Here is a 21,893-nt window from a genome sequence, read left to right on the forward strand (position 1 = left end):
AGCTCGGTGTCGGCTGAGGGGGAACAGTGTTCCTGAGCCACTGAGGCCTGCCGTCTGCTGCTCCCCACTGGGACTTGGGAGGCTCCTGAGTCCCTGGAGAACTGCCAGGCAGCTCTGCCACCAGCAGCATACTGCAGGGGCACCTGCCAGCTCCAGGCCACGCCCTGGGTGGACACTGGGCACCAGCCAGGGGCTTCCTGGAGGAGGCAAGGCCCAGCTGAGCCTCCACACGTGGGAAGGAAGGGTGGTTGGTGAGCCGTGAGGCACAGGAGCTGACATTTCGTCACTGCCAACACCCTGTGAGTGGGGTGACCCCTACTCAGGGAAGCAGAAACGAGGGCCGGGAGGGACAAGAGCTTGCAGAGGCCATTTGGCGCTGGGCCCAGAATGGACCTGGAGCCCAGCCTTCCAGAGCGGGAGCCTTCTGGGCTGGTGTCAAGTTGAACCAAGTGACTATCCCAGGAAAATCACCAGTGGACAAGCCTCAGACCCCCATGGCCAGAGTGTTCACCCCCCTAAAGTCACAGGAGGTTAATGCCCCAAGACAGCCAGGACACGGACGGGCCAGGGCTTCGTCTAATGCAATCTCGAAGCCTGCTCCAAGGGGTCCGGGGACTGCGCGGGCGGCTGCTATTCCCAACAGCACCCCTGCATTCCTCTCTCCCTGCTGTCAATGAAGAACGAAGACTTGGTTTGCACCTGGGCCCAGGTGCTCTGGGACGCAGCCTTCCTCTTCTGTCTCTGGGGTCACTCTCGGCTCTGCAGGGTGCAGGCTGTAACCCGGATGCTCAGAGAACCCCTTCAGGTAACAGCTCCTGGTGACCAACAGGGTGACACCCTGCACACAGCAGCCTCGGGTGGGAGGGAAGGCCCGCGGCTGGGCTGGAGCAGGTGTGGGCGCCTCAGGCCTGAGCCCCGCTGCTCGCTGCTGCTCTCTGCTGCTCTCTGCTTCTGTAGCTGAGAGCTGGCTGTGCTGAGGTTCCTGCTAGAGCCCCTGGAAGCTGGAGTAACCAAATCCTGATCCCCGGGGCTGTGGCGACTGCGGAGTTAGTCTCCTAGCTTTCCTTAAGCCGCTGTGACCACGCAGACGTGATGCTGGAGCAGTCCAGGGTGGGGGCTTCTTGCAGGAGGGAACACGCGTGCCAGGGATCAATAACCAGGTAGTGGGCGGTGCAAGTGAGGATCGAGGTCAGACCGGGGGCCGCCCCCCTCCAGGGCTTCCCATCCCGGAAGGCCGGTGTGGAGCCCCGTTGTCCTCCGGTCTCTCCAGGCTGGGGTCTGTGCCAGCTGGCATCTGCTGGCAGCAGTCTGTCCAGGTCCTGGCCAGAGAGGATCTGTGGTGAAGCTTGTCCTTCAGTCACGATGCCCCCTGTCCTGGGTCCCGGCCCTCCGCATGGGTAAATTCCTCCTTTATGTCCATGTGCGAGGTGAGGTTCCAGGCCTGCCAGGCTCGGGAAGGACAGCGTTCTGCAGATCCTCTTGGATCCTCGCCGGCTGGTGCCGACGCCTCCTGCTCCCCATCTGCCCACAAGGCCTGGAGGGGCCCCAGAACCCTGAGCCTCGGGGTCCCCAGAGCAGCACCCCTTGGGCAGATGCGGGGGTGCCTGCCCCATAGGGAAGTCGTTTTTAGGCTGGGCAGGGGGCAGGGACCCTCCCTGACCAGAAATGGTCCTGGTGTGCAAGCCGCATGTCTGAGAAGCCGTGCGCCTTGGTCTGGGCGGCCCCGTCAGATCTGGTGGGTGTGGGGCTGGTGTGGGTGGCCGCGCACTCAGGTGTGTGTGCTCCCAGGGGTGAGAGTGGATGGGCACGGCGTTGGATCTCTGGGCTGCTTCCTGCTCTGGTCTGGAGAAGGGACGGTGGCGCAGTACCAAGGCCAGGCCCTACGTCCCCGCCTGAGGCCGCCCAGCGACAGGATCTGGAGATTTTGGCAGCGTTGCTGTGAGGCCGCCGTGCACACACCCATCCCTGCCAGGAGCACCGGGCGGCAGGGCCTCACGCAGCCTCAGACAACGGCCCCTCCACTGAGTGGAGGTCAGGGTGCCAGCGAGGCGGACCTGCAGTTCCCACCAGGCCCACGGTCTGTGCTCCACCGTCCTCGAGCTCCTCAGCCTCCTGTGCAGCACCAGCTGCCACAGGGCAGGTCCAGGCAGGGTGCGGGGTCAGCGGGGCTGGTCGGTGGGGCTGCAGCCTGCTGTCCTGTAGGAAGGTGGCCGCCTGGGGGCAGCTGTATAAGGCCGAGATCAGCATGGACGTCTCGAGGAGCTGGGAGGAGGCAGGGACCTGGAAACTGCTGGGGCGGCAGGGAGTCCAGGCCAGGCGGACAAAATGGACACAGAACTCTTCCACAAAACGGGGCTGGACAGCTCACGCTTCCAGCATCATCTGCGGGACGCTGGAGCCTGTAGATCTGAGGAGCAGTCCCACGCTGTCCGAGCACCCCGCCCCGCTTAGAGTAGCCGAAGCGCTTTGCATTGATAGCGTTTTAATTTCATCCGTGAGTGCTTAGGGCTGTTACCCATTTCAAGCTTACCCTGTGGAAAGTGACCGCGGCTGAGGTGGCCCTTTCCAGGGCAAAACAGGATCGAGTCTCCGCAGCCAGGGTGAGCTGTTCTGGGCTTGATCCTGGGTTCGATCCTGGGTTTTCTGCTTCTTGCTGTGTGACCTTAGGCAGTTGGGTAGCCTACCTGAGCCTCGGTTTTCTTCCCAGTAAAGGGAAGTGGGGCAGCACTTGCCTTGCAGGTGCTGAGGCTGGGGGTCAGGTGTGTATTTACCAGAGAATCAGAGTCCCCGTCAGTGGGTCGTCAAGGGGCTCGGGAGCCACTGGGGGGAGTGATTTGCAGCTGGCGGGCTGGTGGGGGCCGAGTTCCCCTGAGGAGCCGTCAGCTGGAGCAGGGAGGCTGGGAGGTGCCGGGCTGCTGAGGGGCTCGCCTGCCTGGGAGGCATTTGATGGGCTATTTAACAGCACAACCTCGGGAGTCTCACCTGGCCTGAAGCAGGGCGCGGCAGGTTGTGGCTCCCAAGTCCTGCCGTCCGTGAACTATCAAGAAGGGCATACTGGGCACTGGGTGCCAGGGAATAGATTTATACCCAGGCTACACATCCTGCTCTCAAGAAGCAGCCTACCAGCTTCCCTAGCATCCTGCCATCTGAGTTCCATGGCTAAAAGTGCTTGTTTTTTAGGGATTGGCTGCATCCCTGTTAATACATCAGAAGGAAATAGCAATGGTATGTGGCAGGGCTGCCATGTACAGTTGAACACATTGTGTACTGAGAAACCCTAGGAGGTGCCATTCACATCTCAGGCTGTGTGCAATGCACAACCTATTCAACTGTGCCCAGAGGCCCCAGTATAAAGGCTTGTGAGCAACAAAACTCATCCAGCTGTACCTTCTCCCCTTGATCAGGCAAGACCTCGCCAAGGCTTAAGGCGTTGCTTGCCCAACCACCTGGCTTTAACCGTGGTTTGTCCCAGAGAGCAGGGTCCAGACCACCTCTTTTAAGCCTTTGCCTCTTGAGGGGTGAAACGTGCCTGCTGACCCTGCCCCGCAGTCTGCCTGGGCAAGTCTGGCCCGGGGCCGGCACACGTTACGAGTGACAGGCAGAAATTCCACCCGGCAACCGTGCAGCCATGCCCAGCGGGTGATGAGCGACCGGCCCTGCCCGGCTCCCCGGGGAACTCAGGGATTAGGCGCCTCTCTCCTCTGGGGGGCACAGCCCTCCCGCCCAGGCCATGCCCTGGCCAGCTGCCAGGTGGTTTCCAGGGTGATGGGCAGCCACTGGGCCTGGGAGGGGTTGCCGCCTGGCTCGCCCTGAGGCTGGCGGTATGGAGGGCAGACAGGAGGGTCCCTAGTGGGGAGGAGGCCCCACGGGGCAGAGATGGCTGCCACTCTGAAACAGCAGCTCTTACTGCTCCAGAGTGCCACCACGGGGTCACCCGGCCCAGTTCACAGATGCAGACGCGGAGATCACACAGCTGGTGTGCCCTGGGCAGCCTGGGCTGGGGCTGGACTCCTCAGGGGGCAGGTGTGGCCTCTGCTGCGAGCTGCCCAGTGTTGAGGTGCACAGAGCCGCCTCAGGAGCTCCCTGTCCTGCCTGGCCACCCCACTGGCCGCCCTGGGCCTGCTGGGGCCCAGATGCACGTGGTCAGGCCCTCGGTTGGAGGGGGAGCCCCATGCACAAGAATGCCCCTCTGGGCAGCACAGGACCTGGCTGCAAGGTCAGTGGGTGTGGCCGGCCCCTGCAGCCGCCACCCCTGCGGGAGGAGCCGTGTGGGGGCTTCCTGGTGCCAGATTACCCAGCTCTGCAGGCCACCTGGGGGGAAGATGGGAGGAGGCCGGGCTGGGGACACCTGCCCCGAGGGCTTGGTGGCACTCTCTGCAGCCGGGCTGGGGACCGGGTGGCTGGTTCTGGAGGACAAGGTGTGGGCTGCAGGAGAAAGGGCAGAGTCGGGCACAGGCGTCCCCTGGGGGGCGCAGAAGGGCCTGAAGGGGCAAGGAGCACGTACCCTCAACCCGAAGTCATTGCATGGCCGTCCCCTGCCCAGCCTGACCGGCCTGGTCCCCGCAGGTGGCGGGTATCCTGCCATCAGGCAGCACTGGGATCCCTGGGCAGGCCAGGTGGGCAGAGTCCAGGGATGACACAGACGGGCCCTCCAAGTGGCCTCTTGGCAAGGCCAGCTGCGGGTCCTGGACCCTGAGCTGCTGCCTGCCGAGCCCCCTGCACCCAGCACCCCGCCCTGGACTCCATCACACACAGCCGCTTCGCCTGGCCGTCCCCCTCCCCACCTCCCTCTGGCCTCAGGGTCTCGGGGGCACATTGCTGAGCCGCCCAAGCGCCCTCTGGTCTCGGCCACGTGCTGGAATGTGTCTGTGAAATGTGCTCAGCCACTCGGTTCCTAGAGCCAGACGCCAGAAACCCCTTAGTGGCTGTCCCAGCACCCACGGCCAGCGCTGTCCCCTCTGTCCTGCCGTCTGGCTGGAGAGACATCCTCCACCTAGGCCTACCTGCTCCTCCCCTCTGGAAGAGGGAGTCACATCTGTCCATCTGTCTGTCCGGGTCTCTCTGCATCCCTTCGAGCAAATGGAGCGTGACCCCAGGCCCAGCTTGGGGGTCGCCCAGGCTCCAGACCTGGAGGAGTGCCCAGGTCTGCCTGCTGGCTCCTCCAGCCCCCCTCTCCTGCCTCATTCCCCCATCTGTCCTGCTGCACCCACCCGGCCCTGCCCGCTCCCCACATTCACGGCCCCTCTCCCTTCCTGGACTTCAGCCATGACATTCACCTCTTTTTCCTCTTGGTAAACTCCTATTCATCCTTCAAAGCCCAGGCCAGCCCCCCCCTCCTCCGGGATGCCCTCCACGCCTCACCCACATGGCGTCTGCTGCCCCTTCTCTTGTACCTGGCAGCACCCTGGGAGGTCTCGTTCCCCAACAGCAGCCCACAGGCCCTGCTCTGTGGGTTGTGGCAGGAACCGAGCAGATCAGGGCAGATGTGTATCGCTAGGTCAGGACCCGTCCTTCCAGCGCGTACAAGCAGACTCAAAGTATGGTGGGGGGCGGGGGACGGGGGGCAGGGTGTGGGTGGAGGGTCAGCTCACACTCTGAGCTGAGCTGCTGGGGAGACGGGCCAGGTGGGAGCCTGGAGGAAGAGTGTGTCAGGCAGGGGGACAGCCGATGCAGAGCCCCCGAGGCAGGGCTGAGCCTGCGGTGCCAGAAACAGCCAGGAGCAGAGGCCCCGGCGAGGCAGTGGGACTGAGGCTAGGGGGACACCAGTGCCTTGGCTTTCCCACCGAGCAAGGGAGGTGGGAGCCACGTAAGGGTTTGGAGAGGAGTGAAATGGCTAACACCTCAAAGGCTCTCCATGGGTGCCTGAGTGGCTACTGCAATGGTCCTGGCCACAGTGATGGCGTCTGACCCCCTGGGTCCCTTGGGAAGGTGAGAGGCAGGCAGACTTGGGACATAACTGGAAGGTGGTACCAGGTCTGGCTCAAGGGTGGGTGTGGAGGCAGCGGGCTATGTGGTTTGCAGTCTGAACAGACTCAAGACTGGAGCTGTGGTAACTGAGGTGGGGAGGCTGGGTCCGGAAGGCTGGGCAGAGGAGAAGCTGCTGTGGACCTCAGTCTGAGCACAGGTTGGAGTTGGTTACAGCCTCAGCGTGGACTTGCAGGCCACCAGAGGGAGAGGGTGGGGGAAGAGGCCACCGCCCAGCCGGCACCCAGCTGGTCAGAGGTTGGGGACGAGGGCTGGCAGCAGAGGGACGGTGGGTGACCCTGGAGTCACGCTGCTCTGGACACCGAGGGACGGTGATTCCAGGCAGGGCCTTGTCAGATGAGGACTGAGGATCCACCACGGGTTTTGGGATCTCAGAGGCCCCTGGAGCCCGTGGAGGGAAGACTTGCTGGGAAGGGGCAGCGGGGGCGGTGCTTCTGGAAGCCCACCGGAAGTCCACCGGGCAGCCGGAGGGCGGAGGAAAGGAGCAGCGCCCGAAGCCGGCGTCCTGCCGCGTTTCCGCGCGGAGCAGACACGCCCGGCCGTCCCGCAGCTCTGCCACCTCTAGAGCCACCGCGGGTCAGAGCAAGCCCAGCGCGGCCTCCGCAGCTCCCAGCTGCTGGGCCCGTCCGCGTGGGGCGGCATGACTTAGGGCCCTCTCGCCGCTGCTGTCCTGAACCTTTGAACAGCCTTCGATGCCCTCGGCAGTGCGAGGACGATTCCTGTTTCAGACGAAGTGCGGCAGAGGCACTAGAAGGAAGGAGGAAGTGCCCTGAGATGGCGGGGCCACCCCGAGGTGCTCACCCTCCCCCGTGAGGGACCACGGCTCGGGGGCATCCGGGGCAGGTGGCAGACCTGGGAAGGGGCCTTGATCTGGGTTCCTGCCACCGCGACCTTCCTGGTGACTCCTGGAGGCTGGCCCGGCTCTGAAGCCCCGGGTGGCTGTGCGCCGGCGCTGCGGGGGAGCACCGTCCCTGGAGGCTCCGCTCCGTGGTCAGCCCCGCGGCTCAACGGAGGCTTGCGGGCCTGTGCGAGCCGGCGGAGCTCTGCCCTCGGCAGCCCGGCGCCGCCTGGAGGGTCCTGTGCTGGCCGCGGGCTCATCCGAGCAGCTGGGAAAGAGCAGGGATGGAGCCTCAGGGCGCCCTTCCTGCTGCAGTGGAGTCACCCTCCAGGGACAGGTCCCTCGGGACGGCAGGATGGGCGTCGCCCCACCGGCGCACCCTGCGCCCTCGCCTCTGCTCTCCACGGGGAAACTGAGCGCTCCTCCCCGCTGTCCCGTCCTCTGCGCAGGCGCCTCTCCCAGCCCCTTCCTTGCTGGCTCAGCTGGAGGTGAGGTGCTGGGAGCGCCCCAGGCCCAGCTCTCAAAGCACCTTTGCTGTACCCCATCCCCTGCAAGGCCCCCCAGTGGGCCAGGGCCCTGCGAGGACCCAAACCGGGGCTGGCCAACGTGTGCCTGGTGCCCGGGCGCCTGAGGCAGCTGCGGGCCCGGCCTCAGGTCCCCTTCCTGGCTGCACACGGGCAGCCCTCACCCCCGGGACTTCTCACCTCTGACGAAGGAAGTGCTTAACTCTGGGATCACAGAGGGCAGGACCTGTCTCGCCATTGATGCGGAGCCAGGGCAGCGGCACTCTGTTCCTCTGAGGCTCCCACGTGGTGACAGGACTTGGGGGCTCCGTGTGCTGAGCAGGGAGCTGGACAGGGCTGTGGGGTCTAATCAAGGTGTGTCATCTTATCTGCTGTGTGCTGGGGCCAGGGGAGCTTCAGGCAGGGCGGAAACAGGACCCCACCATCGATTCACATTCCAGAAGTCTGGCTCTGACCTCAGCGGGAGGGTTGGGGAGGGCTGAGAGCCCAGGAGGCACAGGGCCTGGGCTGGGGCAGGGCTGGAGGACAGAGCTCCTGGCAGGGCACCTGCCACCAGAAAGAGCTCCCTGCTCAGTAAGGAAGCCGGAGCCTGCTGAGACAGACTCGGGGAACTGGCTGGACCCCTGGGAGGGAGGTGGGTTTCTGTGGCCCTCTGGGGGGAGTCAAGTAGTTCAATGATTGGGTCTGGGACCCTGGAGGACCCCAGCAGGAGGGCAGTGGGGCTAAAGTCAGGGGACACAGGAAGGGGAAGTGGTTTCTTACCCCTCCCGTCACCGTGCGTTTTCTGCCGACCGTGTAAAGAGGGTGCAGAGGAGACCTCCAGATCGCCCGGGCTTCCCCCGCAAGGCCCGGTGCCTGGGACCCAGGTCCCACCTCCCCAGCTGTGGGTCTGCCGCAGCCCACTCAGCCTGGGCCTTGTGTGCTCCTGGTGAGCCACCACTGGTACTGGCCCCTGCCCGGGCACCGTGAGAGGAGGGCGTAGTTCGGAGAGCCGCTTGGCCATAGGCAGAGGGACTGCTTCCCATAGAGGGCAGGGAGCAGGGGCACCAGGCTGCTGGGTTTGTTCAGCGCGGGCAGCCGTCCCCTCACAGAGCCCAGCCCTGCTCAAGAGGACCGTCTGGGACACGCTCCTAACACATGGCCTTCAGCATGGGCTTTGCTGGGACCCTGGGTGCATGAGTAAACGTGCAGCTGGGACACCGGCCTCCTCCTGCCGTCAGCACTTCCTCGGGCCGTGAGGAGAGGCAGGGTCTGGGGGCTCAGTGCCTCCCGTCACCACCAACTCCTGACACGGTGACTCTAGAAAGCCTGATTCCTTTCCGCCACATTTGCCATACGTTCAAGATGCAGGGCAGTATGTCCTGGAAGCACCCTGAGGGTCACATCACATGCTGATGTGGGGACAGGCCGTGGGTTGGCAGGGGCAGGGTTCCGGGGTCCGCCCCACTGGGCTGGACTCCTGGACCTTACCTTGGAATCTGGGGCAGGCAATGGCATCTCCGCAGCCCGGCTGTGGGGACAGACGGAGGCCATGGGCTGGCAGGCCCTGTCCACTCCCTCTCCCCTCCCGAGGGCCAGCCTGCTCCCCAGCCCATCTGCGCTCTAGTCTGCGACTTTGCATGTCCTAGTTGAGCATCCCTGATCCAAAACTGCAAACCCCTCGTGCACCAAGATCTAAAACGTTTTGATTGCTGATAAGCCGCTGCGAGTGGGAAAGTCCACACCTTCCAACTTTGCTTCGTGCACAAAATCATGAAGAGCGTTGAGCAGGTTACCGTCCGGCTGTGTTTGAGGTGTGCGTGAAACAGATGAGTTCACGGTCGGACCTGGGAGCCGTCCCCAGGATTCCCCAGTGTGGATCCAGAAACTCCAAGCCAGAGCCTTTCCGCCCGAGCAGTCCACATGCGGGCTCCTCCCCGGGGAGTCCTTCTCTCCTCCCCCTTCTTGTCAGTCTCAGCCTGCAGGGACAGTGACTCCTACCCAGGGACGTTCTCTGGGACCCGGTGACTGTGCTTTCCAGTGGCCCTCGTGTGTCCCATGGCGAGACCTCACAGGAGTCTGAGCTCCCGGATGCTCTGTTCCAGCCCCTCCTCCCACACCTCCTTTCTCCCTGCCTGTGGCTGGTCGTATGTGTCGGCACTGAGGCCGGGCGAGGTGGCCATCTCCCTCCAGGTGGGCAACCACTGACATCTCAGTGACTTCAGCTGTGGGCCATTGTCCCAGTGCTTTTGTGGGTGACAGTTTTACAAATGGTGCTTAACGCAGATCTTTAGTCCATCCATTCATGCCACTAACAATTCCTGAGTGCATCAGGCACAGAGTGTACTGTGTCCCAAGAACCTGGGATACAGAAGTGGCCAAGAGGAGCAGTGCCTTGGGCCCAGTGGTGGTCCAAGGCCCTTGGTCCATGACCAAGGAGACAGGTGACTCTCCAGTCGGGTGGCAGGTGGGATTAGCTCCTTTTTCTTTGTGCGTTGTTGACCCGTGGCCTTCAAGGTCTAGCCTCTTGCCTTTTGGAAGACCAGGAGTTTCCGTGGCACGAGAGCTCATGCAGCGTCCTCCTTCGTCACCTCGTTCGTTAAAATGCTTCGTGACAAGCCTGCACGCTCCACCACTCTCAGTAGAATCGCAGATTCCTGCACTGGAGCTGAAGGTCAGCACAGATGGAGCCTGCGGAGGCCACCCAGCTGGTCAACGCCCAACAACTAAGCACCGAGGCCGTGGCTCGGGTTTCTCTGTAGATGGAGGTCTCACGCGAGTGGAGAGGTAGACTAGTGCAGAGAGGCCTGTGGCTGATGGATGAGCAGATGCGGCTTCAAGCTGCAGAAACTGGGAGATGGCTCCAGGGGCCACGGACGTGGACCACAGACCCCACGAGGCAAGCGAGTTCCCCCTGCTGGCCCTGCGTGCTGTGCGTTCAGGAGCCTGGAGCCCGGGCACAGCAGCTGCGATTCACAAAGAAGAGCCAAGACACAAGGTGAAATGCCTGAGGGGCCCACATTTTTCAACGGAAGAAAAAAAGACTTAATTATATCTTTAAGAGGCACCGACTCGCCGAGGAGCACCAGCGGCGTCTGCGACCTGGAGCACAAACGCCAAAGATGCGGATCTGCAAGATTGATCCTGCTGAGCGCTGCGCCGCGGCCTTGCTCCTTTTCTCCCCTGAGCCTTTGAGAAGATGGGCAGGGGTGTGGGCAAGCCGCGCATGACAGAGGCACCCCTTTCTGTTCTGCGTTTTTTTTGCCAAAGTGGCCGATCCAAATAAACCGCCTCTCCCAGCACCTTCTGCTTCCCTCCCTCAGGACCAAGTTTTCATCTCCTAGACTGTGGGGCTGGGAGAACTGGCTGCCTGCCTTCACTCTCCTCCTTTCTTCTGATTTCATCTTATTCAATAATCATGGCTGAGCTTCTGCCATGTGCCTGCAACAGGGTCTGGCTGAGTTGCCCAGGGTGGCCTTGAACCCACAATCCTCCTGCCTCAGCCTCCCAAGTAACGGATCGCAGGCGAGTGCCGCGGCACCCGGCTCCACCTTGGCCTGCCCGTCACGTGTGTGCTTCTGAACCGTGGATGCCGTTAAAGGTGCAGCCAGGACGCCTCATTTACAAACAGACATGAACGCAAATAGGTAAACATGTAAACATAGCCGTGATGGTCGTTACTCAAGATTTTATAACGTGTATATTGTCTATATGTTTTATTGTAAATATGTAGTTACATAATCTATAAATTCTGTATTTTATATCAAAATTACATTTTACAAACTGAAAAGAGCTGGGGACGTAGCCCAATGATAAAGCATCTCTGGGTTCAATCTCTGATACCAAAACAAAACAAAAAAACCCCACAAAGATTATATTTTCCATATAATTACATGCAAATTTATAAATCACTTTATATAAAATGTTATGGTATTCATATGTTAATTATATATACTTGCATAGTTTAGCTAATGTGTTTATATTACAATAATTACATATTCTTATTATTCTGTAACACATGGAAACCGATCGTGGGGAACAGGGTCCTGTGCCCCTTCCCCTTGCCTCTGTCCTGAGTGTTCCTCAGCCACCAGCTCTCTCCTCTGAGTGCCGAGAAGGGCAGTGAGGACCTCGACCACGCCTGGACAGGTGGCCTCAGAGGGTCCCAGGCAACTGGCTGGTGGGTTCCATGGTCGGCCTCGGCGTGGAAGAGGAGAAAGCGAGGTGGGCACCACGGGGCACGTGTGAGCCCACCCTGACCCCACAGGATGGCCCCTCCTGGGGAGAGACGGGCAGGCATGCCCTGGACATCAGACACAGGGCAGCCGGGTGGCAACAAGCCCACATCCCTTGCCTGGAGCTGAAGAAGTTCCTGACATTGGGACAGGACATCACGGCCACGTCCCTGGCAGGCGGCGTGTGGAGGAAGCCGGCAGAGACCTGGGCCGCTCTCTCCCCTGGAGCTGATGCCCAGGTCTGCTGGGGAGCAGCCTGGAACTCTACCCTGGCGACTGGGCATTTCCTTCACCCAGAGAGTGACGGCGGGCGTGGCGCCAGGCTCCCCTCTGGAGCGGGAGCTTGGCCGTCCTGACGGGCTTGCCGCAGGTGCAGGGGCCTGCGCGATTCTCAGTCCTCCCGGGCCTCTGCTGCCTGAGGCAGGCCGTACCCTGCGCACCCTGAGACCTTGGCGCTCTGGAGCGCAGAAGCCAGCTGGACTCAGAGTTCGCAAGCAAACAGGTTCGGCCATGAAGTAGCCGCGTGGTACATCCACGTGGCGACACACACGGGCTCGGGAGCTCTGCCTGCGCATGTCTCTCCCCATCTCCAATAAAGTGACCTTGCATTGGGACCTTGAAACCAGCCAAGAAGGTTGGCATGTGTTACGAGCAGAGAACCAGCTGAGCAGTTAACTCAGAAGGCTGAAGGCGTGGGATGGAGAAGGGACTTTGGAGGCCATTCAGCCCTGCCCCAGGCACTGGGGCTCAGCCTGAGGTGTGGCTCCTGGTCTTCCTCCGCAGGAAGAGCGTCACCTCCAGCAGTCTATCCTGGTCCCCAGCCTTCCTCGCCTCCGTCCCAACCCCTGTTGGACCAGGCACAGACTCCTGTGGGAATGTAGAACTTCCACTTTTGATCCTGGACCCCCGCAGTTTGGGAAGCAGGCTCTGTTAGTTGTGTCTGGGGCACTGCAGGCAGGCACCGGGCTGCTGAGCAATGCCTGTGGCTCCAGGAGGTGAATGGCTGAGGTCCCGGGTCTGGTGAGGAGTTGGGCTCTGCACCCCTGCAGCTGATACTTAGTGGGCGCTGCTGGGCACCTGGATTTTGCCAGGCAGGAGGCCCAGGGACACATCCTGGAGAGTTGGGGCTGCTTCACGGGTAAGAGGGGAGTCCAGGCCCTGGGACCCTCCAGTAATACAGGGAAGAGCCTCTGCTTCATTTCTCCCTGGGAGTCCTCCTGGGCATGGGGCACAGGAGGAGAAGGTATCTCATGCCAGGCCTTCTTCTCAGTACTCTTAGAGCCTATCTGGCAGATGGCGGTAGAGCAGGAAACCCAGGCTCCAAGAAGTCAGGAGTGGCATTGACGTGAGAGCCACCTGCCTGCAAGGCCCACCTCGCCACTGTCTCCACGGTCCCAGCCTTGCAAAGGTTTTCTCAGCGACTAGTGGGTTCACCTCCCCAGTCCCTGAGGTGGAAGCAGAACCCAGACTTGGAAGGGGATCTTGCCCAGGGGACTTGGGTGTCTGGCTCGGACTGTGGTTTGCTGAGGGCTAAGGCTCTTCCGGCCCTGAAATTGCTCTGGGAAAACTTCCCTGCACATCCGTGGTAACTTCCAACACACCTTTGCTCTCTCCCCAGGTGTCGTGCGCCAGGTGCGGCCCATCGTGGGCCCGTTTCATGCGGTCCTGAAGCTGGAGATGAACTACGTGGTCGGGGGAGTGGTCTCCCACCGAAACGTCGTCAATGTGCACATCTTTGTCTCTGAGTACTGGTTCTGAGGGCTGGTCCACTGTGCAGCCAAGGATGCACCTGCAGGCCAAGTCATTGCTGCCAGAGACAGCCGTGCCCGTTGGACCCCTGGGCGTATTTTAATGTTGTGCATTGGTTTGTAGCATTAGGCCAATATGTATTATGCTGAGCCAGGTGAATAAGTCCATCTGATGTTCTTTGGTGTTTCAATAATGAGTCTAATTGCTCAGCTGTCTGGCTGAAGACCTTGCTTATGTTTTTAGTGCAAAGGTGAAATTCTGTGCCTCTCTCTGCCTGTGGGCTGGGCCTTGTTATGAAACAAGGAAAGACGGTTTTCAAGGGAGCAGTCAGTCCAAAATCCTGGAGGAGGCCTGATTACATGGAATTTGACATGTGGTCCTTTTACGCCAATCAGGTTCAGTGTTCTAAGTTCGTGGCTGCTGGAGACTAGCACGGAAATGTGCAATTCCTTCTCCCCAGAATCGCCTGAAGGAATGCCTTAGGGGACACTTCGAAGGCAGACAGCAGTTCTGTTGAAACAGGGGGGCCTCTTGGTAAAGACACAGGCTGATGTTTGGTGTGGCCCCTGTGTTCACCTGGGGACTGGCTGGGTTTCTCTGTACCCTGCAGTCACCTTTTCTCAAAGGTGGAAAATAAACAGCTTTTGTGATCCTCCCAATGGCCTGCGCATGGGACTCTTTCAAGGAGGGGGCTCCTGCTAGCTCAGGGGTCCTTCAGCAGCCAAAGGACTGAGGATCTGCCCCCAGGGGTCCTGGCCCTGTCCTCTCAAGCATGACGCCATCATACTTAGTGCACATTCTCACGCTCAGCAGCCTGGACCAGGCACTGACTGAGATCTGGACCTCACATGCTGGTGTGACTTCTGTTAGGACTTTGGGGTGGCTGGTGTTCTAGTAGGTCTACTCAGACCACTCTGACTCTCAAGGACATGAATCCAGCCTCCTTTGGGAACTCCCAATGTTCTGAAGTCACTGCCAGAGCCCTGATCAGTCCAAGACATTCCTGGGGAAGACCCCGTGGGACTGGGCAGGCCATGGAGCCATGTCCACTGACAAGGTCAGCACAGGGGGGTGTCTGAGCAGCTCTTCATGTCAAGGAGGTGGGGTCTTGGCAGGGAGTGTGACTGGGGGCAGATCACAGGAATGGAAACCTCAAGGACTAGGGACAGGAAACAGGAAGCGCGTGGAGCCCAGCAGCCACCTGCAGCTTGAGAGTCATCAGTAAAGGATTTCTGGAGCATTCTTCCAGAGGTCTGACTGGGCCTGGGCCAGGAGCACAGGCTTGCTGGCACCTTCCAGGAAAGGACCTCTGTCCTCTTTGTTGGCAAGGGTCAGCATGGAAGCTGCCATGGGTGAGCAGAGCCAGATCTCCTGATATCAGCTGGCTCTCGGATGAGCATGTGACTTAAGATGGCCAATCAGGGCCTTCCCTGAGAAGACAGATTAGGGGGCAGGGCCAGCAAGAAGCTGATGAGGGCTGGGAGCTGCCAGGTATGGGAACAGAGAGGAAGGGAGGGACAGCACTGACCCTTCCTGATTCAGTCAGGCTGGTCCCAGCCTCAGCTCCATCGGGGTTAGCAGGGTGTCGATCACCTTCCAAACCTGTTTCTGCATCTTAAAGTAGAGACAGTAATCCCTAGACCAGGGCTAGCTGGGGGGCTTTGCAAACTGTGAAGTGCTGCACACGTGTGAGATCTCATTATCACTAACTATTAAAAGTAACCATAGATGCCACTGGCTATTGAGTCACATAAATGAGTTCTAGAAGCCTTTTTTTTTTTTTTTTTTTTTAACACTTTTGGATCCACTTTTATTTTCTTTTCTCCTCCCCACATACAGAACTTTGCCACACACATTGCTTGCAGCTATAAAGTCACTTGATGTCGGCCAGGTACCATTTTATCCCTAAAGCTTTGTGGGTATGAAAATATGACAGTTAACCATGTTAAATCCATAAAATACACAGCACAGCACATTAAGCTTTAGACACTTGGCAATTAAACTACATAAAAAGGGCAAGACTCATCCTACAGGATCAGAGTCAAGTGTTCACTGGTCCCTATCAGGTGACTGTACACTGGTTCAGAGGGCAGCAGAGGTGACAGGAAGTCACAGAGGACACTGAGCACTATGATCTGGAAGTATGTCATGGTGTCACCCCAGAGTCATCTGCCACACGCCTTCTCCAAGGTGGTCTCATAATTCTAGAATGGCAGGTCCAGCTGATGCAAAATGAAGACAGACAACACAGTTATTCTGTGGGGACAGCCACGCGCACTATGCACGTGCTGTGATTTTGAACACAACTCGTCCCAAAATCTTGTCATGATCTTTCTCATTTTCAGGTCAGGTGATCTATCAGTTTGGCACTCGACTCTTCCTTCCTTCCTAGTACTGTTAGATCCAAAGATGACCTGGACAGCCATGAGTGGAATTTGTTCCCACAATATGGAAAACACTTAGAGTCTATTAGGGTACGTTTCTACAGTTGCTATGTTTTCATCCTTTGGAACACATAATACCCTTGAATCTCCTTCTGGCTTGAATCTAATTATTCTGTTCATTTTTACAAGGTTTTCCTTTGGAATAGCCAAAATCATCCACAAGAGACCCGGTAGACAGCTGTGTAAATTGTACACAACCCTAACTTTTCCCATTTTATATCACACTCTGTAAGTTGGGCACCTGATGGATCAATAAGTATCCATTATTCTTACAAAGAAATTGCAGTCAGGGCCCAGCTCATGGGAGCAGGAGGTGCCTCTGGGCCCCAACAGCAGTTACCTGTCTTAATTGCAGCCTTTAAACAAAATAATTGAGGGGAGCCACTGAAGGGAAAGCAGTTTATAAGCATGAGAAGGCAGACACACACAGACACCAGGGCTGGTAGTAGAAGCAACTTGGAGGGAAAATTCCAGAAGGTCTTCCACTACCATTCAACCAGAAAACTGTCAGTCTTGAGGGAAGGAACCTGCCCTACTGTCCTGAGAAACTCTATGGCATGTGGCAGGAGCACCTGGGCCACTGGGCACTGCAGTGGGACTGGTGTCAGCACATTTGTGGACCTGCATGGACAGAGGCAGGGCCACCCAACCAAAGGGACTCCAGGGAGGTGCGCTAGCACCCAAGTCTCCGTGAGGTTCCCAAGTTCGTCCTGGTGAGAACACGCTGGAAGTGGAGCTAGAAATTTTTCTTTCTCAATATTTTATTATGAAGCTTTTTCAAATATACGCCAAATTGAAAGGATTTTACGGAGCATGCCCAGGTGCCCGCCACCTTGATCCTGCCTTTAACGTATCATTTTGAGGAATCAGTGATACGGTGGGATAATAAATAGAAGGTCGGAGCTCTGTGGGATTTGCAGGCCTGCGATCGGGTCCTGTCGCTTTCTCACCACGTGGCCTTGGGCACCTGACCTGATGTCCTGGAGTCTCCGTTTTCTCTACAACAAAGCGGAAACATTCACCTGCGTGCTCTTCACAAGGAGAGGTGTCAGGAAGAAATGGGAAGGTGACCCCCACCCTTAGCAAGGGAGGCTGCTGCAGGGCCACCGTGCAGCACCACCACTGCACGGGGAGGGGACACCCATGCAGTTAGTGGCACTTCTGATCTGTCCAGTTTGGACAGGAAGCGGAGGCAGTGTAACCGCCAGAGATGGCGTCCCGGGCTGCGGTGCCCATGGGTGCAGCTGGCCCCTGCCAGATGGGGAGCCCAAAGGAAACGGGACCTGTCTGCCACTCGGGATTTCCCAGGTAGTGCCTGGCTCGGAGAGCTGCCCAGGAGCTGTCAGTGGGACGGCAAGTATGTAGACGCTGCCACCAGGCAGGAAGGGGCCTGAGCTCTGCTTCAACCGTCAACCCACCCTGTGGCCCCGGATGTCCCTGTGGTGGCTGACGGGGGCAGCCACAGTGGCAGCTGAGGAAGGACAGTTTCTTAGTTTCTCAAGAATTCAAATACTGGGCTGGGGTTGTGGCTCAGTGGTGGAGAGGCACTGGGTTCGATGCTCAGCGCCACATATAAATAAATAAATAAAATAAAGGTCTACCAGCATCTAAAGAAATATGAAAAAACAAAAGAATACAAATTCTCCAGCTGGGCGCAGTGGCGCACACCTGTAATCCCAGTGGCTGGAGAGGCTGAAGCAGGAGGATCACGAGTCAAAAGTCAGCCTCAGCAACACCAAAGTGCTAAGCAACTTGGTGAGACCCTATCTCTAAATGAATACAAAATAGGGCTGGGGATGTGGCTCGGCAGTTCAGTGCCCCTGAGTTCAATCCCTGGCACCAGGGGAACAACAAAAAAAAAAAAAATAGAATTCAAATACTCCAACCCTTGCTCTTGGAAGTTCTTTCTGAGGTCTAACTTTAATCCACTCATCCTCCTCTCTCCTATATTCTAAAAGGTCAGAAACTCCCTGTGCAAGTCCCAGCCTCCAGGCTCCCCCTCCAGGCCTGCAGCATCGACCGTCCCTCCTGGGCTCTGGCACCTCTCTCACTGCTCTGTGGAGGTGGGCTGTGTTCAGCAGGACAGCACACAAAGGCCAGGGTCCTGTTGGTTCCCTCCACTGTCCCTCCCTGACCCTGACTGTACTCGGGAACCAGGGACCACCATGCTCCCAGGAGCAGCCTCCAAAGCCTGCACTGCCTCCTCGTCAAGCCCGCTGACCTCCGGGTCCAGGCTGCTCGTGTGGCGGGTGCCTCGGAACAGGCATGTTGGGCTTTGAAAATGATAAGACATGCCTGAGCCCGGCTGGCCACCGGGTGACTGCCGCTGCCACCCGGGCTCTGCAGGGAGGCAGGCGCGTTTTCCACTGTGCGGAGCGGAGGGGCTCTTATCCCGCAGCCCATCTCCACAGCTTGATGGTTGCTTTTTGCAACTCAGCCTAGATAATTGCATAATTAATCGTGTGCAGGTGATTCACCCAGAGGAGGTGGTTGTGGGGAGCGGGGGCCGACTCCACTCCCCTGGAGAGGTGCCAGCCTGCCCCGTGCTGGGTCCTGGGTGGACCAGCGGCCTGCTCATCCGACTCAGGGGCAGCTGGCATGGCACCCGGGGGCCTTGCTGCTGCCCGCTTGCTCCGTAGGGTTAGGTCAGAGGTCACTCCATATTGCCGAGGCTCTGCCAGGCTGGTTGGAGTGAAGGTGTTTCCACCCCCAGACTGGGGGGAGTCGGGGTTTTCCCTGGGAACTTAGGCCCAATTTCCTGGGACACCTGGAAGGCCAGGGTCCGTTTTCCTTCCTCTACACCCTCCATGGTTCACGAAGTCACACAGTGGCCCAAGGGTCCTGGTGCCCATGGCCCTGGGCGGTTCCCCTTGGGGGTTCTCAGCCTTCAGGGCGCCAGGCCACGTTCCAAAGGCCCTGACACCATTGGTCAAAGTGCTGGGGTCAGGCATGGTCCCCAGGCAGACTTGATTCTTTCATCCCTTCTCTCCCCGCCACCATTCCTGCCTCTATCACCTCAACTGCCAGGCACGGATTCCCAAGGGCCCCTCCCTGCTCCGCTGTTGGGTCTGGACAGGCACAACCCAGGGTGCTGAGGGACAGGAGTGGAGGCGAGGCCCAGGGCCGTTGTCAGGGCAGACCACAATCCTGCCATGACTGGCCGGCCTCCACCTATTCCCTCTCTTCCTCCGTGGGGAATGCAGGGACACAGCACAGGCCTCCGGGTGTGACGGTTGGTGACCTCCCACCTGCAGCTGGGGACAGCCTCTGCGCATGGTGCAGGAGCTGGTGCCACCCCCCACACCCAGAGCCTGAGCCCAACCTGGGCGAGCCTGCCAAGGGGAGGCAGCGGGGAGAGGAGGAGCGCGTGCCCCTGGAGGAACCTCAAAGGGAGGAGAGGCAGGGGCACGGGGTCTTGGAACTGGGCCAAGCCAGAAAGGGTAAGCTGGAGGGGGACCCGCGAGCAGACGGCTGCAGTGTGCCTCTGCGGACAGTCCTGGGGGCCCAGAGCCCACGCCCTGACCGGGAAGTCCAAGCGGCGACCAGAGCCAGCCAGGCTGGCAGCACCGCCACTGACAGGGACCCAGCACCTACTACCTCAAGGGACGGCGGCTCTCGGCCCAGCCTGCACCCTGGCCACCTCGCCTGGTTCCTGCACTCCGAGGGTGAAGTGCCCAGGGGCTCCTAGAAGGTGAAATCATTCCTGTGCTGCTCCTTGCACACTCAGCTCATCCCAGGAGGCCCCTTCAGACTCCGGGGCACCTCCCGGGCCTCTCCTCTTACTGTGCGCTCAGCACGGCCTCATTCCCGCTTCAGGAAGCAGAGCCCTCCTGCCCAGGGTGACGACTCTGGTTTTGCCCCTATTCCACGGGTAATGCCTGTTGGTGTAGCTCCTCCTGAACCTTCTCAGTGGAAACCGACAGAACCTTCCAGAAACTTCACCCTGGACACTCAAGCACACTGACTCCAAGCCCAGAACACAGCAAGAAGGGACAGTGTACTGATAGCCCTGAGGTCAGGGAACATGTTGGCCTGTGCCTGTGACCAAGCCTGGGGACCAACAGGGTCTAGGAGGACTGGATCACACTCCAGACTTCTTGGGTTCAGGGGAGGTGCTTTTTATTTTCTTTCTGTGCCACAACAATTTGGTGTCACTCACTCAGCTCAGGACCATGAGGAGTCTCATCAGGCCAGCCTGTGGCCCCCCTGCCCACCTCCTGTTCACTGTGGACAGCAAGGTCAAGGGCAGTCCCCCGGGTGCGGAGAGTGCCAAGTCACCTTTGCAGCAGGAGGTGGGGCCCGGCGTGGTGGGTTGGCATGCTAAGTGGGCCCCTGGGTGTTCAGGAGAAGGCAGGGGCGGGGCGGGGTGCAGAGGGGAGACAGGCAGGTGGCGCTCAGAGATCAGAACTCAAGGCCGACGGTTTTCTGGTTGAATGGTAGTAGGAGACCTTCTGGCATTTTCCCTCCAAGTTGCTTCTACTACCGAATCAGCAAAACAACGAGCCCTGGTGTCTGTGTGTGTCTGCGGGTGGAGATGGAAAAGGATTGAACACTTCCAGCCCATCAAGGCGGCTACTCAGAGAAATAGCAGCAGCAGCCTGTGCCACCCAAACCACCCCACCATCAGTGTCAGTGGTGAGCCTCAGAGGAAAGCGATGCCCCAGAGCAGCCCGCAAGCCGTCTCTTACCTGAGGCCTCCTCCGTTCTCTCACCGCAACAGGAAGGGGGCCCACCACCTCTCCTCTCTGCTAATAACATCACTTCATTCCCCTGAATAGCCATTGAACATTTATCACATACCAGTCCCCCAGTACGAGTGTGCCTGAAATAAAAACACACCAGCCGGCCTGGACACAAAACCCAGGACAGCCTCGCCTTGGGGCTCACTAGCCCGGGAACTCACTAGCCAGAGGCCATTCCCAGCGCGCCTGGGAAGAGTCCGCTCCACACGCCTCCCACTCTTTCAAGACCTTCCCAGAGTTTTCCTCATCTGTATCAGTCTTCTCATCTGCAAAATAGGCCTAATAATTACCACCTTGCAGGATTTTTGTGCAAATAAAGTCAGACGGGGACTGTAACATCTGGGCATGGAGCCTGTCTTGGAAGATGAGCTAAGGCAACATTGTTCCAGTTCTTTGCTCCAATTCTTCTCTTCCGTACCTGGGGACTTGCTTTATCAGGCTCTCAGAAAATGTCACTTCACCTCCCCTTTCTAATCAAACAGGTAGTTCCTGCAAGCCTCCTCTCACCCGGCCTGCAGGAGGTGCACCGGCTGGCCTTGCAGCCTCATCAGGAGGATCATGTGGAGAATGGTGGGGTCTCTGGGACCCAGGAGAAGCAACTCCTTTTCTATTACCAAGATTCATTGTCGTCATTTTCATTTTCTCTCTGTGCACCCCCTACTCAGGGTAAAACTCATTTTAATTTCACAAGAGAATTCTAGAAGGATTCAATGGAATTGACTTAGTTGAACGTTACAAACTTGAATGAAAACATCAGATGCTTTTATTTTTAAAAATTTTTTTGAGATATTGATAGACCTTTATTTTATTCATTTATTTACATGTGGGGCTGAGAATCGAACCCAGTGCCCCACCAGATGCTTTTAGAATCCTCGTTTCCCTTTTCACTTTGACTGCTGGGAAGCTCAAATGCAGATCTAGCATCCAGTCGAATAGCTCACTGTCTGACACTTCCGTTTCACTCTCCCTCCCATCTTATTTCTGCCCTCCTTCTCCTCCATGCTCTGCTGCTCTGAAGCACACATCGATGGGAAGCCATCCATGTCCTTCTGTGAAGTGAGGACACATTGCAATTTTGTGAAAGATGAGACGTATGAGGTGATGGGAACTAGCTGACCCAAAGGCCAAGAGGCAGGAGTGACCCCAGGGTCCATCAACCGACCAGTGGACCAACAGAACCAGACAGATGCATGCAGGGGAACAGCAGCAGCCTCAGGAGGGCAGGAGACGGCCACCTGCCCAGACACACAGGTCCCTCGAGGACAGCAAAGGGCAGGCGCCGTCACGGGTCAGGTCCCATGCGACTGCATATGCACGTAGGGGGGCAGACCACAGAGGCGGAGGGCGGAAGGTGGCTGCAGGGCTGGGGACGGAGCGGTCAGCATCCTGCTCGGAGC

The 21,893-nt window shown here is 58.8% G+C and overlaps 1 protein-coding gene across 1 annotated transcript in view; it reads left to right on the forward strand.

The window, feature by feature from the left end:
* Fbln1 (fibulin 1) overlaps positions 1-13,965 on the forward strand; it is a 74,915-nt gene extending 60,950 nt beyond the window's left edge. The window contains exon 17 of the mRNA XM_047550729.1: positions 13,180-13,965. Coding sequence (XP_047406685.1) covers positions 13,180-13,319 — 140 coding nt within the window. The 3' untranslated portion in view covers positions 13,320-13,965. The remainder of the gene's footprint in view (positions 1-13,179) is intronic.
* Positions 13,966-21,893: the final 7,928 nt, after the last annotated feature.

This window comes from Sciurus carolinensis, chromosome 4 (genome assembly GCF_902686445.1).
Source record: "Sciurus carolinensis chromosome 4, mSciCar1.2, whole genome shotgun sequence".
Classification (NCBI taxonomy): domain Eukaryota; kingdom Metazoa; phylum Chordata; class Mammalia; order Rodentia; family Sciuridae; genus Sciurus; species Sciurus carolinensis.